Here is an 18,064-nt window from a genome sequence, read left to right as displayed (position 1 = left end):
GATAGCAAAGATCAATAAAACTAAAAGCTGGTTCTTTGAGAAGATAAACAAAATTGATAAACCATTAGCCAGACTCATCAAGAAAAAAAGGGAGAAGACTCAAATCAATAGAATTAGAAATGAAAAAGGAGAAGTAACAACTGACACTGCAGAAATGTGTCACAAAAGATCATGAGAGATTACTATAAGCAACTCTATGCCAATAAAATGGACAACCTGGAAGAAATGGACAAATTCTTAGAAATGCACAACCTGCCAAGACTGAATCAGGAAGAAATAGAAAATATGAACAGACCAATCACAAGCACTGAAATTGAAACTGTGATTAAAAATCTTCCAACAAACAAAAGCCCAGGACCAGATGGCTTCACAGGCGAATTCTATCAAGCATTTAGAGAAGAGCTAACACCTATCCTTCTCAAACTCTTCCAAAATATAGCAGAGGGAGGAACACTCCCAAACTCATTCTACGAGGCCACCATCACCTTGATACCAAAACCAGACAAGGATGTCACAAAGAAAGAAAACTACAGGCCAATATCACTGATGAACATAGATGCAAAAATCCTCAACAAAATACTAGCAAACAGAATCCAACAGCACATTAAAAGGATCATACACCATGATCAAGTGGGGTTTATTCCAGGAATGCAAGGATTCTTCAATATACGCAAATCAATCAATGTGATACACCATATTAACAAACTGAAGGAGAAAAACCATATGATCATCTCAATAGATGCAGAGAAAGCTTTTGACAAAATTCAACACCCATTTATGATAAAAACCCTGCAGAAAGTAGGCATAGAGGGAACTTTCCTCAACATAATAAAGGCCATATATGACAAACCCACAGCCAGCATCGTCCTCAATGGTGAAAAACTGAAACCATTTCCACTAAGATCAGGAACAAGACAAGGTTGCCCACTCTCACCACTCTTATTCAACATAGTTTTGGAAGTTTTAGCCACAGCAATCAGAGAAGAAAAGGAAATAAAAGGAATCCAAATGGGAAAAGAAGAAGTAAAGCTGTCACTGTTTGCAGATGACATGATACTATACATAGAGAATCCTAAAGATGCTACCAGAAAACTACTAGAGCTAATCAATGAATTTGGTAAAGTTGCAGGATACAAAATTAATGCACAGAAATCTCTGGCATTCCTATATACTAATGATGAAAAATCTGAAAGTGAAATCAAGGAAACACTCCCATTTACCATTGCAACAAAAAGAATAAAATATCTAGGAATAAACCTACCTAAGGAGACAAAAGACCTGTATGCAGAAAATTATAAGACACTGATGAAAGAAATTAAAGATGATACAAATAGATGGAGAGATGTACCATGTTCTTGGATTGGAAGAATCAACATTGTGAAAATGACTCTACTACCCAAAGCAATCTACAGATTCAATGCAATACCTATCAAACTACCAATGGCATTTTTCACAGAACTAGAACAAAAAATTTCACAATTTGTATGGAAACACAAAAGACCCCGAATAGCCAAAGCAATCTTGAGAACGAAAAACGGAGCTGGAGGAATCAGGCTCCCTGACTTCAGACTATACTACAAAGCTACAGTAATCAAGACAGTATGGTACTGGCACAAAAACAGAAAGATAGATCAATGGAACAGGATAGAAAGCCCAGAGATAAACCCACGGACATATGGTCACCTTATCTTTGATAAAGGAGGCAGGAATGTACAGTGGAGAAAGGACAGTCTCTTCAATAAGTGGTGCTGGGAAAACTGGACAGGGACATGTAAAAGTATGAGATTAGATCACTCCCTAACACCATACACAAAAATTAGCTCAAAATGGATTAAAGACCTAAATGTAAGGCCAGACACTATCAAACTCCTAGAGGAAAACATAGGCAGAACACTCTATGACATAAATCACAGCAAGATCCTTTTTGACCCACCTCCTAGAGAAATGGAAATAAAGACAAAAATAAACAAATGGGACCTAATGAAACTTCAAAGCTTTTGCACAGCAAAGGAAACCATAAACAAGACGAAAAGACAACCCTCAGAATGGGAGAAAATATTTGCAAATGAAGCAACTGACAAAGGATTAATCTCCAAAATTTATAAGCAGCTCATGCAGCTCAATAGCAAAAAAACAAACAACCCAATCCAAAAATGGGCAGAAGACCTAAATAGACATTTCTCCACAGAAGATATACAGACAGCCAACAAACACATGAAAGGATGCTCAACATCTTTACTCATTAGAGAAATGCAAATCAAAACTACAATGAGATATCATCTCACACCAGTCAGAATGGCCATCATCAAAAAATCTAGAAACAATAAATGCTGGAGAGGGTGTGGAAAAAAGGGAACACTCTTGCACTGCTGGTGGGAATGTGAATTGGTACAGCCACTATGGAGAACGGTATGGAGGTTCCTTAAAAAACTACAAATAGAACTACCATATGACCCAGCAATCCCACTACTGGGCATATACCCTGAGAAAACCATAATTCAAAAAGAGACATGTACCAAAATGTTCATAGCAGCCCTATTTACAATAGCCCGGAGCTGGAAACAACCTAAGTGTCCATCATCGGATGAATGGATAAAGAAGATGTGGCACATATATACAATGGAATATTACTCAGCCATAAAAAGAAATGAAATTGAGCTATTTGTAATGAGGTGGATGGACCTAGAGTCTGTCATACAGAGTGAAGTAAGTCAGAAAGAGAAAGACAAATACTGTATGCGGACACATATATATGGAATTTAAGAAAAAAATGTCATCAAGAACATAGGGGTAAGACAGGAATAAAGACACAGACCTACTAGAGCATGGACTTGAGGATATGGGGAGGGGGAAGGGTAAGCTGTGACAAAGTGAAAGAGCGGCATGGACATATATACACTACCAAACGTAAGGTAGATGGCTAGTGGGAAGCAGCCGCATAGCACAGGGAGATCAGCTCGGTTCTTTGTGACCGCCTGGAGGGGTGGGATAGGGAGGGTGGGAGGGAGACGCAAAAGGGAGGGGATATGGGAACATATGTATATGTATAACTGATTAAATTTGTAAAATAAAAAAAAAAAAAAAAAACTTAAAGTTCACATACGATCCAGCAATTCTGTTTCTAGGTATGTACCCAAAAGGGTTGAAAACAGGTACTCCAACAAATACTTGTACATGAATGTTAATAGCTACACTATTCACTACAGCCAGAAGGCTGACACAACCCAAATGTCCCTCATGAATACACTGTGGCACATACATACATGGAATATTATTCAGCTCCAGAAAGGAATGAAGTACTGATACACATTACAACGTGGATGAATCTCTAAAACAGCATGCTAAATGAAAGAAGCAGACACAAAAGTTCACATATTGTGTGATATGACTTATATGAAATACCCAGAAAAGGGAAATCTACAGAGACAGAAGCAGATTGGTGGTTGCCAGGAGGTAGGGAGGAGGGAGGGAGTGGGGAGTGACTACTTACTAGGTATGGGCTTTTATTTGGGGTGATGAAAATATTTTGGAATTTGATAGAGGTGGTGGCTGTACAACGTTGTGAATTTAACAAATGCCACTGAATTGTTCACCTTAAAATGGTTTATCTTATACGATTAATTTCACATCAAAAAAAAAGTTAACACGTATAAAGAAAATGAGTAGCAGACCACCAGATGGGTTTTCAGAAGCTATCATCTTTTTTGTTTTGTTTTGTTTTGTTTTGTTTTGTTTTTGTTTTTGTTTTTTGCGGTATGTGGGCCTCTCATTGTTGTGGCCTCTCCCGTTGCGAAGCACAGGCTCCGGACGCGCAGGCTCAGCAGCCATGGCTCATGGGCCCAGCCGCTCCGCGGCATGTGGGATCTTCCCGGACCGGGGCACGAACCCGTGTCCCCTGCCTCGGCAGGCGGACTCTCAACCACTGCGCCACCAGGGAAGCCCCAGAAGCTATCATCTTTTGCCAGAACCTTGATAGGCAAAGAATGCATCTTCGTATGACTAAATGATTCGTCCCAGCTCAGCTGCCCACGATTCAGACCCGCAATAAACATCTCATACTTGGGGACCCCTTTCATTGTTGTGGCTTCGTCTGTTCCCACTTGGCTGAATACTGCGGAGACTGATGGAGGTAAGGCAGACTACCCCAACCAGAAGGTCCAACTTACACCTAAGCATTGCTAACAACTGCCATTTAAGTTTACTAGCATATAAAAGTAAAATGCCCAGTTACAAACCCTAACTTTGAGCCATTAAAAATGCTCTTGATTTTATATGAGAACTTGTAAGTGTTTAATTCTACCTAGAAGTTTCAGCTTATTCACTTTAAGCAAATAACAGCAGAAGGAAGTGGTGATAATCTACCCTTTGTTCTAATTTTAAAATGTGAATAATTAACCTTCCAGGAAAAAAAAGCAGAATTTTAAGAGCAGTTCAGTCCAATAAACATCCAGTTTAGAAATAGATCCGTCCTGCTGGTACAGACTGTTACCCCTGATTTACTGCAGTGGCAATTCCCATGAAATCAGTCATTACTTCAGTTAAACTATTGGAGCATTAACGCCTTTAAATTCTGCTTTCAGGCACTTAAATGCTGGATAATACTGATTTTTATGGGGATGATGGCTTGTGGTAAAAGGCCTAAAAAGTTCATTTTTGCTACATCAAATTTTGTTAACAAAAATGCTAAGTTCCTACAAACTTTAGATTCTAAAAATCAGTTTTTCCTGGGTAGAACTGATAATACTTAGTGATTATTTTTTAAGGTTTATATCTAGAAGTAAATACATATTTATTATTGCACCCAACTATACAAACGCTTTTGTTCAGCAGTAGCTTTATAAGAATAAAAGTTGGTGGTCCAGACAGTCGGGCACCTTATAGTACAGAAAGACTCATCCCTCATGAAACTCTCCAGGGGAAATCTAGTTACCAAAGTGCCCCAAGAAATTTCTTCTCCAAAAATGTCACATCACTATAAGAAGGCTTTAGGATATCAGTATGCTGGTAAGTGTCCCAGTGAAAATTACCTAGTTACCCTACCTTCTTTCAGAATGAGAAAAAAAAAAAAGAAAAAAGGAATAGGGAAAGGAGAAAGGAGGAGGAGAGGGAGAAGAAAGGGAAGAGGAGCAAGAAATAATAAAGAAATGAGGAAAGTAATCTGGTTTCTCTGCCCCAGAAGCAATGAACACTGGAAACCCAATGGGCCAAGCTAAACATTAACCAGTACTTTTGGTTGGCCTTTGACAGCACAGGGTAGAGATATGCACCTGGCTTTCGGAAACTAGCTAGATGGGTTCAAAGCCCAACCTCACCATTTAGAAGCAATGTGACCTTGAATAAGTTAATGAGCCTTTCTGAGCCGCTGCTTTTTCATCCACCAATACGAACGATCCCACCCACCTCCCAGAGTAGGAGGCCTCAATGAGAGAAGCATCTTAGATTGTCCCAGCCAGAGGCACTCTGCCTCTCCTGTGGTCTGAAGCGTTGACAGCTTAATCTGGAAGGTTTGTTATTGATGTTGATACTACACCAGGAAGTCAGGACATAGCCGATTCTATTGTATTTTTTTATTAGAAAAACAAATTAAATAGTGATTGATTCTATAAAACATTGAACTGGAGTCCATGGCTCATGGTGGGGAAGGCTCAGAAGATGGAGACAAGGATGTGGTGGAAGCAGTTTCTTTTTCTTCGTATCTGGGAGGCAATTCGGATGAGAGACAGGGAGTGTGAGAGGTCTCAGAGGATGAAGCGGTCCCAGAAATAGTATATATAGGTTCACAATCTCTCTCAGAGGCTGCGCCTTGGCCCTCGGGAGTTGGGATCCTATGAAGAAGGAGAGAGAACATGAAAGGGAGGAGAGGGACTCAGGCACATGCCTTAACTCTCAGGTTCTTGTCACATGTTTAATTAGATGCATTTGGAAACATCTGCAAGGGTCTCCAGAGTAATTTCTTCCATATTCTATTCTGCATAGATATGTTTTGATTTCTTACCCCTTCCTGTCCTTAGAGCTCATGGTTACTTTAAGACTGTCTCACTCCTGTTGTCATTTCCCTTGTCATTGAAAAGACGTAGAGTACAAACACATAGCTGCCTTCTGAAAAGAACAGGCACACACACAGTTACTCTTGTCTGCTATTTCATCTTCTGAGACAGCTCATGGAAGATAGATGAACTTATGCGAAGAGACAATTAAATCATTAAGCCAAAAACTTGAAGGAAGGAAGATGTACTGGTTAATGGAATGGGGTCTAACAAAGGGCAGACCTGCATCTGAATTTCCACTCTGCTGCTTTCTAGCTGTCTGATCTCAGGCAAGTTACTTAACCTCTCTAAGCCTCAGTTTCCTCATCTGTAAAATGGGGATGATGACAGTGCCTACCTTCTAAGTAACTATGAGAATGACCTGAGGTAATGTAAGAAAAGGCAGACTCTGGCATAGCAACAGCAGTAGGAGTACTTTTTAGTAGCAGTAGAAACAGACATTTATTTTAGGGCTCTGGGAAGTTCATCATTGGAGAAAAGAATACAAAAATTCACTAAGAGAATTCTACAAATCTCCAGAACCTAACCTCCCTTTCACCCACACAGGGGAACTCCTGCATTCATCCCTGGTCAGATCTCCAGCTTATCACCTGGTTTGAAGTATAAGAACACGTGCCGTGAAACATGAATGACCAGGTATGGCAGCCCCTGTCCCTAACACACTCATGACATCTCTCAGGTCCTGCTTCTCACTGCTTTAAAAAATGCACGTGTCTCAAAAGCCACTTTTCACTGAGGCCTGCTCTGCCCTGTGAGATTTTCCAGTGATCCTGCCTTCACTTCCTACACCCTGGTTTCCCACGTGGGAAGGTACGGAGCCTCCTCCAGCCCTGCTCGTCCCTGACGCTTCCCAGAACTCCTTCCTTTCATGCTTTCCCCGCCCGTGGATTCTCCAAAGGTCTCTGTCGCCCTGCCCTCTTGGTTTCAGCAACCTCTTTGCCATTTAATCTCCAGTACCCCATCTCTCTCCCAAGACCTGGCCCATCCGGTCTAGCTCAAAGGCCCACACCTCGCTCTCCCTCTACTGCAAGCCAGCTCACCATCTTCTCCCACTTACACAGGCCCCGTCTCTGTCTTCCTCAGTCAGGGACATTCCCTGTCCCTGTCACTCACCCTTGACATCATGATCTCCGCTCTTCATCCCTGTCGTCCTCCACAGCAGACATCCTCACACACTCCTCCCTTTCTGACCACCCCAGTCCCAGGCTCCTGTTACCTTCAGCCTGTCCGTGAGAGAAGCCTTCCTCACCGGTCTGGTCACCCCCAGCCTTTCCCCATCACGAGCTGTGCTAACCACTGCTCGGATCCTGTTGCCATGACTCCACAACCTTCAATGATATCCCTCTGCCTCAAGGAAAAACACTCATATTTACACTGTTTAACCTGACCCCAGGTGCGCCTCCAAATTTGTGGCATGTGGAAAGCGTGGGGGATGGGGATGGGAATCTCATATTTCTCTTCGGTCAATCAGAGAAGACTCTGAGGCCCATGGAACAACTTAATATTGAGGGGAGAAGCCTGGCGTGGTCAAGTCAGGGTGCAGGTTGATTTTAGCCGGCCACTCAAGTACCTCCATTAGATACTGAAATGCTCTGTACCTGCTGGAGGTCCCCTGGGACCCTCACCCCTCCCACAATCTAAAGCAGCAAAGCCTAACTTAGCAGGGGCCTCCTGAGTTCTGCTCCAGCGCTTGGGATGGCTGATGGGTTTGTGCAGCATTTTGAGGATCAGCCCTGCTAGGACCACATAAAGATGCCTGGAGAAGGCTTCATAGTAACCCGGCATAACCACTTTTATAATTTTTAACTTATGTGTTGCCCAAAGTTTCCTGAAAAGTACTAGGAATATTAAGGCAATAATTCTGGCATAATGTCAGCCAAAAAGATACTCATACTTGGATGGCTACACCTCTACCATAGCCTTAAAGCTGATTTGGCCTGAATGTAGACATAGGCCTGAAAAGGTTAAACTTTCCTACCCTTGACGTTCAAATGGAAAGTCTTACCTATAGTTAAAAATACTGTAATATGAAGGTGGATTTTCACTTGGGAGCAAACTGTCAGCCCCAGGACTCCGAGTAGCTGCAGAAACTGAAGACTCAGGAAAGTAAGGTGGTGGAGGAGGTGGGAATATGATCACGGCATCACCTAAGGAAACACAACATTTCATTGACGACAGATGAGTACTAAATGCAAGCAAATGAGCAAGAGCCATAGAAATTAATAATATATTTGGCCCATCTATAGAAAAGGTCAAAACACCAGAATTTAAAAGTGAGCCTATCCAATTTACAGAGACTGAGAGCAGAGGCTGCCAGGGGCTGGAGGCTAGGGTGACTGGACTTAGTGTTTAATGCAGGCAGGGTTTCTGTTCAGGATAATGAAAAACTTCCGGGAATTGATCATGGTGGTGGCTGTACAACATGGTGACTGTACTTAATACCACTCTACACTTTAAAATGATTAAACTGGTAAATTGTATGTTATGTCTATTTTGCCACATTAAAAAAAAGAATAGTGGGCCTATATTTCATAGCAAGTCTGAGCTAAAGCATTTCTGTGAAGCATTTGCTAACAATGTTCCTTACCTCCCCTGGGATGTCTGTTGCTACAAAGTTTTTCTCGTTTTCTACTTATAATTTTAACTCTTCAAACGTTAGCTGTTGGATAAAGTGCCTCCATTCCTCAAATGCAGGTTCACCCTCTGAACAAATGACAGTACAGCCATGATACAGCCCACCATCCCTACTTCCATAGTTGTGGTTTTTGCACTTGAAGAGTTTTTTTTTATCTACCAACGTTTCTTCTGAGCTTTACAAAAGAAAGTCAAACTCAAAGAAAAGCTAGGATTTTGGGGGGGTTTTCTTGCATTTCTGTTGGTACTGTTCACTCCAGAAGACATCCCTGTGTTTGGGCGAGGAGAACTGGGGACCAGATGCAAGCTCTAATTTGATTCCAACACAAAATGTACCAGATGAGTTGCCCAGAACCTTCTAGACATGTGGGCACCCCTACAAAGGGTCTGAGGGTGGCCTCTGATAAGCTGGTAGCACCAAATGACAGCTCAGGAAGAATGAAAGAGGAAAGGGGACTTTACTTCCCTGCAGGGAGGAGACGGTTTGTACTGGTAGCAGAGCTGATGCTCACCTAGGGAGCTGCAGGGTTCTCTAGAGTTACCGGGGTTCCACTTGCCAGTTCCCACCAAGCGTGGCCCTGAACAAGTTATGTGCCCTCCCTAGGCCTCCCTCAGCCACCACATCTGTAAACGGCAGGCTGTAACTGTAGCTGCCTCAGAGGACAGGTAGGAGGACTGGATTTGTGTGCAGGGTTAAAACGGTGCTGGGCACGGAGCAAGCTCTCTCAACTGTAACACAACCTCAAAGGGACTTTCTTCACAACCACCAGCAAGTGGCACCTATTTGCAGGTCTGAAGAAACATTCCCAACGGGCAGTCTGGCCAGTGGTTCCACTCTCCACCTTGATACCTCAGTCGCCTCCCCAGAGGTAACTTAGCCCTGCAGAAAATGCATTAACTCCATCTCTCCTTCTGCAAGGAGATGGCGGTTCAAGCTTCTAATATACGTCGCTAACCGAAGCTGGAAAAAGCATAGTGGTTGTCTTGGGATTCTCATTTAATTTTTTCAGAACGTCTTGGTAGGTCAGAGGAAGGTGGGTTGAATGTTCACTTTAATTACACATTGTAGGACAAAGGATCTGGAAACAAGCCTCTAAAGCAGGCTGATCACCTATCAAACACAGACAAGGAAGTACTCAGAGTCTCCAGTTATCTCGGAGGCTTATCCACCCCTCTGCCAGGTCAGCTCCCAGCCCTCTTGCTCTCCCCGGAAAGTCCCATGCCCCTGGGGTTTCCCTTCCACTATGTCCTGAAAGACTTCATGTCCTCTGTGAGTTGACCATACACCTGCTTGTGCATCCAGGGTCCAGCACTAGGTGTGCCCACAATGCAGATATCATGCATCTTGGTTTATCTCTTCCGTCTTCCATTCTGGGAAGAGCTGCATCCTGGCACTTAGCCAAGAACTGCCTCTGATCACCCCAATTTCCCTCACAAGGCAGAACTGACCATTGACAGACAATGCCTGGAGTCTTAACAACTGTGCTAAAAGGCATGATTTCTAAAAACGCAAATCCTATTCCATAATACCAAAGGAGAGAAAGACAATGTGCCAGATTTTCACAAGTTTGATAGGACTTAAACGGTTATGTGGAAAAGATTTTAAACTATGCAGTGCCAACATCAGGACAGAACCACCCAGGAGTCACTCCAGCACAAGCCCTGCTCCCTGCCGCCCCCCATTCCAAGCACCAGGAAGAAGGCTGGGCCCCAAAACTCCCGGATAGTAAACTCAAAGGGCGCACACCTTGACATGCTCGCAACTAAGTGGAAGACCATGAGTGTCTACTGAGTGTATTTACTTGGACTCCACTGTGTCCCCTGAAAGAACTAAGAACATCTACAATATTGGGTGAGCCCTTTCGTCATGTAACAACAACCCGGGACGCCTGGTGAAGGATGAAGCCTGCAGAAACAGAATTACAGCAAGTGCCTGGGGAGGGCGCTATGCAAGGGCCACGGCATACGCATGCCCACCGCCTCGGTTAGGATCCTGGCTCTGCCACTTGCTAGTTCGTGACTTGGGATCCCTGACCCTTGGTTTCTTTAACATGGAGACACTAAGAGCCTCTGCCTCAGTGGATTGTTGTAGGTGTGAATGAATTTCACACAACAGGCTCTTGACGAGTACATGCTAAAACACCTAGATGGGTGTTTGGCCCAAGAATAAGCCCTATATACTTGTTTGCTATTATTAACATATAACTAACATTGATGTTGTCACCATAATTATATAAACGCACAAATAAGTAAGTTGGGAGCTTCAACCCTGGCTGAACACAAGGATCGTCTGTAAATCCATCTGTCCTTCCTTTCTGAGGCCAATACCATGCAAGGCCCACAGCCCAGGGAATCCCCACAGTGAGTACCGCCAGCTCGACAGACAGCCCCACCCGCGGGAAACATCTCACTCGCCACCTTCCTTCCCTGTTCCTTCCACCGTTTCTGCTCTGTAATCCTCTTTGCCCACCCAGCCTTTTACATGTTGAGGCTGTGGCTTCAGAGTGGGAGACTGAAATAAAACAGTGATTTGCAAAAATGAGCAGCAATGGGGTGTTTTCTTTGTCTGTGTGAACGTGAGGCCAAAGCTACTTGTATGGTTCTGTGGGGACCTGACTCTGGGAAATGGTGATGCAGCGCCTCTGCAGATCCCTGGGGACCCAAAGGGACACTCTGTAGGCACTCCGTGGAGGAAAGAAGCGACAGGTGCTGTTATATTTCATCCTTGTCTATGCCGCTGCTTCCAAACCTTGCTCTGACCCTGAAGCCAAGGATGAAATTACAGAAAATGAAGAAGAATGATGCAGAAAACAGTACAGAAGACTCCCTCAAAACATGGAAGACCAATGGACTTGTGACAGATTCAGAATCCTAGATATTAGTGCTGACAGGAATCTTAGAAATGCAGTGCTCATTTTATAAATACATAAAGTAAGGCCAGGAGAGGTTAAGGACTTCCAAAGACAGCCAGTCAGGGATGACCAGGGATGAGAAACCACATTTCCAACAACCAGAAGTGACGTAAGTCTTTGGTGTGAGAATAACAGGGGAAACAGGGTCACTTGGCAGGTACCTTAGGTTTTAGAAGGCTCCCAGGCTTTCCTCAAGGATCCTCTCACTTTCGTCTTTATTTGCTCTGTGACCTTAGTTAAGGTCACAAGTTAATGTCCCAATGCTTTTGCTAGATAACAAGGAATTGCTGCAAGGAAATGATGTGCTCAAGGATTCTTATGGGGATAAGTACAGCAGCAGAACTGTGTCTGTGTGCATCTGTGTGCGCGTGTGTGTGTGTGTGTGTGTGAGAGAGAGAGAGAGACACACACACAGGGACAGGGACAGGGACAAAGAGAGAGAAGGAGAAAGAGAATCTAGGCCAGACCCGGCAGCAGCTCAGTGAAGCCTTGATGCTACAGCCATGGTGATATGAACAAGAACAGGAAGGAGAGGGGCTTCCCTGGTGGCGCAGTGGTTGAGAGTCCGCCTGCACGATGCAGGGGACACGGGTTCGTGCCCCGGTCCGGGAAGATCCCACATGCCGCGGAGCGGCTGGGCCCATGAGCCGTGGCCGCTGAGCCCGCGCGTCCGGAGCCCGTGCTCCACAACGGGAGAGGCCACAGCAGTGAGAGGCCCGCGTACCGCAAAAAAAAAAAAAAAAAAAAAAAAAAGAACAGGAAGGACAGCCACCCACCTACAGTGACCTGGATGGGCTCCACGTTCTGGGTCTGTCTCTCTTCACTTTCAGAAGCATCCTGGCCCACATTCAAGTTGTTTCTCTTCTTAACATGGGCAACCACGAAGAAACACAATCCCACAAGCACAATCAAGGGTCCCAAGATCTGCAGGGACAGGAATCCACAGACCTGGGGCTCTGAGTCAGCAGTGTCTGTCTCATTCAGCGGTTCCTGTGCCCAGTCTGAGTCACACCCGGGGACCCAAATGCCCAGTACACTGATGAGCATACCACTCGCCAGGAACAGAAACCCAAAGATGAGACACTGGAGAAACTGGCGACTCTCTCCACAGAGGAAGGCTCGGTCGGAGGCCCCCTGGTTGCCTCGCAGGCGCTCCTCACTTCGCTGATGTCGTGCCCGGAAGCGGGCCAGGACCACAGCCCCCAGCCCAATCACAGCACACGCGGGCCCGGAGATCTTCAGCACCATGCTGCAGTCTGGGAGGCTTTCGTATTGGCACGCCTGGAACCCAAAGATGGAGAGCAGGACTCCCACACACAGCAGGATGGTACCAATGACAAAAAGGAAGAAAATGAGCTTGGTGACGTGCCTGTCTCCCTGGGCCCCATCTGGCTCGGCAGCAGCTGCAGGAGACATGGCCAGAAGAGGCCACTTCCCCGAGGTGGGCGGGATATGTTCCTTCCCTTCGATGGTTTCAACAACTCTGCAGACATAACCAAATACCAAATTAAAGTGCGCGCAGGTGTTTCTGACCCGCCCTGTTCTTTTTCCCAGATCACGCTAGGATGAAATCATAGGGAATAGAACTTTGTGCAACGGATACACTGTAGCACAATGAACTGGTTCATGAGTCAGAGGAACTGGCATTCAGAAACTCCTGAACATGTAATTTTATAAAGATATGCAAGAAGGGCAAATGCAATTACCATGCACCTAAGAGTATCTTGAAAAATCAAAACCCATGCAACAAAAGTAACTGGGTGTGGCTTTTCCTGTTATGAGTCTTAACAGACTCACTTCTCCAGGCCCCAAAAAACCAAAACCAAAAACATAAAAACAATGGTGAGTGAAGGAAGAACCACAGGGATTGTTTCTGATTTACAAACATCCCACGTTTCATCACAGCTGCTATGAGTATTTCCAAGTCGGTAAATTTTCGTTCAGTAACTAACTTTCCATTTCCTATTTTAGGCTGCAGCAACTTTCCATTCCGTGCTTTATCCTAAGGCTACATCTACGGGAGATCCAAGTTTCAACTGAATGGGAAGGCGGCTCAGGAACACAGTGAGTTTGGTGGATTTTAAGTTAATTCTGTCAAAATGTGACTCTTGAGTTCTCAAACAGGCACACATTGGGGCTGCCCTGAAATCTGGTGGCCTGGCTACTTGGCTCTGGGATAACCCAGGGGGGTCTGGTAGCACCTTGTCCCTCAGGTGGGCAGGTGGCCTCTTGCTCACCCTCTTCCGTGGTGCCACCCACTTCCACAAAAAGGTTTAGACCCAGTTAAAAAAAAGCAGCCGATAAAATCACCAGTTACAAAACACTAAACAGCAATAGAACTTGACTTTGAAAGAAGAGTATACATGAAATCAAGTGGCAAAGCACCTTCCATAAGACCACCCAAGCCCGGTACTTCAAGGCTCTCATATATTAAATGTATCCCGAGCAGTGGGTAAAGAATTGTCTACCTTACACACCCTGACTTTATTATCCAGTTATCTTGTCTTACTCTAATGAATGGAATATTTTTCCAGGACCCTTCAAGTTGGAGCACTCAAAAAGACAACCCAAGTGTAAAGAACATTTTCACTTGCTCAAGGAAAGAAAACTTTAAAATACTTTGGGCCACTTGCATCCATGGTCACATGAAGGAGCTCAAGATTGAGTCACTAAAGCCAAGACCGTCTTGACAAACCCAAATCATGTCCAAGTAGGGTCAGGTTAGGTAAAGAAAGAAAACAACTGGTCTTATGCTAGGAAGTGCTTTTCCTGGAAAAAGTAAGATACAATCAGAAGGAAGTTGGAGAAAGAAGGAAATAGAGGTGGGAAACAAGCTTCCGCGTTAAGCTTGGACAAACTATACTTATGAAGATGTAATTAAGCTGAAACAAACATTTAAAGTATTGCACTAATTAAAAAAAATTCTGAGTCCTGTAATATCTTTTGCTGGTCTGAAGACATGAGTGAGGGGTGACTCTCTGCCACAAAGTCCTATCAATTCATTGTACCTTGGATTGATACCTTGACTTTGTCGTGAGTCACAAGGCTTTAACTGCCTTAAGGCAAATTCCCCAATACTAGTAAAGCCTAAAACTGGATTTGTAGCTTCCTTTCCATGGACTAGTGGACTAAGCACCTGGCATAGGTGTTAATCCCCCATCCAAAATAGTACTTGGGTAGTTCGTTCTCTCTCCCCTCCCCACCCCCATAGATGCGCTCACAAACTGACTCAGAGACATCTGCACTAATAGGAGATCAAACCTTTTCCAAATACCAACCTACATTTCATTTCCCCAAAGCCAAATTCACCTCCCCAACGCTGTTTCCCAAAGGACGTTTCCAAATCAGCAGCATGTCACCACGTCCAAAGCTCTCTGTGTTTGGGTACTGACGCAAAGAGAGGAAAAGTCCTTTACGGGAAAGAGCCTGGTGGGTTTCGAGAGCCGGAGCGCAACACCAGCCCGGAGAGCTCGGCGCGCGGCCCCCGCGGGCGCAGGTGCAGTGCGGCTCCTCCGCGCTGCGCCGCTCCTCGCTCCCAGCCTGGACCCCAAAGCTCAGCGCCCGCCCCGCGGCCACAGAGCGCGGGCTCCCGGAGTGCAGAGGAGCGCAGGGCCAGGAGCGCTTACCTGAGACTGCGTCCTGCGAGGGCGCTGTCTGCGCCCGCAGTCGGCGGGCAGCGCGGCGCCCGCCTCCACCCGCGGCCTCCCGGGCGGCGGGCCGCACCGCACACTCCCACCTGCGTGTCCCGGCGCAGAGGGCGGGCCGCGCGGTGTTTACGGGGGAGGCGGTGCCGGCACGGGCAGGGCAGGGCGGACTGGCGGGAGCTGGCCGCCGCTGGGTGCTGCCCTTCGGGGGCCAGAGGCGCGCCCGGCTCCGGGGTGGGGAGCGAGGGGCGGCGGACCGGGCGGCTTCCGCGTCCGTGACCGTGCGCGCGAGTAATCCGGGAAAACGCCCCCCCTCCGCCTCCTCCTCCTCCTCCTTGGCCCGTGGCCCTGCGGGCACGGGGCGGCAAGTTGGGGTTCTCCTGGCTGTCCCAACTCGCGAGGCGACGGTCGAGGTCCGGGCGGCGTGAAGGGAGCCGGTTCCCTTCCCGGCCGAGAGCCCAGAATTTGGACCGGGGGTGGGGAAGAAAGGGTAGCGCCTGCCCCCCTCTTCGGTGTGATCGCCGCCCAGGCGGGGGTCCCCGCGTTCCCGCCGCCGCGCCCTCTGGGACGGGTGCACCCGGGGGCCTGTGGTTCTCCTGCCGCTCCGGAGACCTTGGCTGGGGTCACTGGGGCTAGACCCTCGCCGCGAGCTCCCCGACGAAGAGGTTATAGAGACACCAGGTCACAGAAAAGTGCGCTCCATTAGCGTGTGAGACAAGGGTCCTCCTCCATGCCAGAAGCGTACAGGCATCCGGTCCTAGCTCCGAGACTCACACGTATGGTCGTCATGGTCGTCGCAGTCCCGCTTTGCCATCGAACCCCCTTCCTGGTTCTCAGTCGCTAATGATTTGCCGGACTTAAACTGCTCACTTTCTCTGCCCTTGAACCGGGCGTTTGGGGATGGGTTTGCTAAACCCTGTGCTATTTGTAACCTGCCCCGTGACACGTGACATGGAATCAGCTGTGCCAGTTGCCACACCAGAGGTCAGGGCGCTGTGAAAGGTGAGTCAAGAGCTCAGCCCAAAGAGGGGAGCGCCATGAGCCCTGCGGCCTTTCCCATCCCTGCCACTTCTCCCTGGAGTCCTATCCACTTTGCCTGAGATCAGCCCAGTCAAGAGTTAACGCCAACTGCCTTAACCTTTTGGAAGTGGGAACACCTTGCATACCTGATACAGCAGATTGTTCCCAGTCGTTTTTCACTGCAGTAAAGAATGAGTCGGCTTAGCTGATTACAGAAGGGAGAAGGAGACTCAGAAAAGGGCTCAGAGGGAGGCAAACAGGGAAGGGTGTCCACCTGGGTTCTGCAGGTTGGCGGGCTGGGTGGGTAAGACAGGGCTTCATAAGGGAAGCAGACTGGGCAGGGTCTAGCGGGAGGGATTTGCTGGGGCCACTTGCCCCAGCGGCCAAAGATTATTACTATCTTGAATATCAACACCCCTTGCTCCGGGCCAGGTTCTGTGTTGCCTGCTTTACCTACATACAGCCTGTGGTTCTTCACTGTGCGTCTCCAGCTACTCAGAGAAGGTTGCAGGCAGAAGGCAATAGGGGAGCTAAAAAGGTCATTTTTCAGCTGAGGAAACCACAGCCCAAAGATGTAAAGCGACCTCCACAGATGGTTAATGTGGAGCAAGGGCCTGAACCCAGCTGACTGTTCCTCCCGGGTACATCTGTCACCCAAAGGACACACAATGCCACAAACTCAGAAAATGTCTTTTTATCATGTGGCATTTTTATCCCTACAACAGAACAGACGCTGTATCCCAAGGACATTGTGGCAGTCTGTGTCCGGGTGGAGCTATCCTGGTCAAAGTGTCAGGTTATACCACCTGCTGGAAGGGCCTCAGAGCACGCCCAGCTAACGAGCAAATAACCAGCAGTGGCGATCACACAACAGCAGCGGGCGCGCAGCTTTCCAAGAACGCAGCCCTGACTATAGGATTTGCCTCCCTACACAGGCCGGCTAGCAATTCCTTTCTGTACGAGGGGGTTTCCTTTTCCTTTTTTCCCTAATCATTCTTTCCTTCTCCCCTATTTGAAACTCCGTCTCTGGCCACGTCGTGTGCGGACCTGCAAGGACCCTTGATACAGCTGCCCTGGACCTGTTGATACAGCTGCCCCTCTGGTGCCACATGACTGCAGGCTGGCCACACATGACAGATTTGAGTGTACTGGCACCAAGGACAATCAGATTAGCCTCCACTTGGGATGTCTGCCACTTGGACTGTTTGTGTCTTTTGGAGCCTGTTTGACTAAACTAAACTCCTTGGAAACCAATCACCGGTCATGTATGAAAGACATACCCACCAGCATTCAGGGTGCTTGTCTTTGTAGCAGACCTGTTCTTAAGAAAGAGACTGAATGACCTTGTCACTATCTAAAACCTGGTGGCCTCTTCCAGCCCATGTGGTAGTGAAAAAAGATCAGCCCAGGCCAAGTCCTTAGAAAAATAGCATCAGAACAAGCTTAAAAAATGGATGGATCTTGAATTCAGGAAGTGAATGTGGAGGGTAAAGCTGAGGAATGCAGCAAAAGCTTGAGAGGAATAAGAAAGCAAGCATATTGATTATCTATCATTGCATAAGAAATTATCCCAAAATGTAGAGCTTTTTAAAATTTTTATTTATTTTACTTATTTATTTTTGGCTGCGTTGGGCCTTCGTTGCTGTGCGTGGGCTTTCTCTAGTTGCGGCGAGCGGGGGCTACCCTTTGTTGTGGTGCACGAACTTCTCACTGCGGTGGCTTCTCTAGTTGTGGAGCACGGGCTGTAGGCACACGGGCTTCAGTAGTTGTGGTGTGCAGGTTCAGTAGTTGTGGCTCGCGGGCTCTA

At 46.6% G+C, this 18,064-nt stretch overlaps 1 protein-coding gene across 1 annotated transcript; it reads right to left on the bottom strand.

The window, feature by feature from the left end:
- Positions 1 to 5,629: 5,629 nt before the first annotated feature.
- On the bottom strand, positions 5,630 to 13,009 carry TMEM171 (transmembrane protein 171). Its single transcript, XM_060091745.1, has 3 exons — positions 12,370 to 13,009; positions 8,053 to 8,194; positions 5,630 to 5,825 (listed from the first exon to the last, which is right to left on the bottom strand). Exons 1-3 carry the CDS (start codon positions 13,007 to 13,009, stop codon positions 5,630 to 5,632), a joined length of 978 nt encoding a protein of 325 aa, XP_059947728.1.
- Positions 13,010 to 18,064: the final 5,055 nt, after the last annotated feature.

Source organism: Mesoplodon densirostris, chromosome 3 (genome assembly GCF_025265405.1).
Source record: "Mesoplodon densirostris isolate mMesDen1 chromosome 3, mMesDen1 primary haplotype, whole genome shotgun sequence".
Taxonomy (NCBI): Eukaryota; Metazoa; Chordata; class Mammalia; order Artiodactyla; family Ziphiidae; genus Mesoplodon; species Mesoplodon densirostris.
Note: the sequence above shows the minus strand (reverse complement) of the source record. Positions and strands in the feature narration are given on the sequence as shown.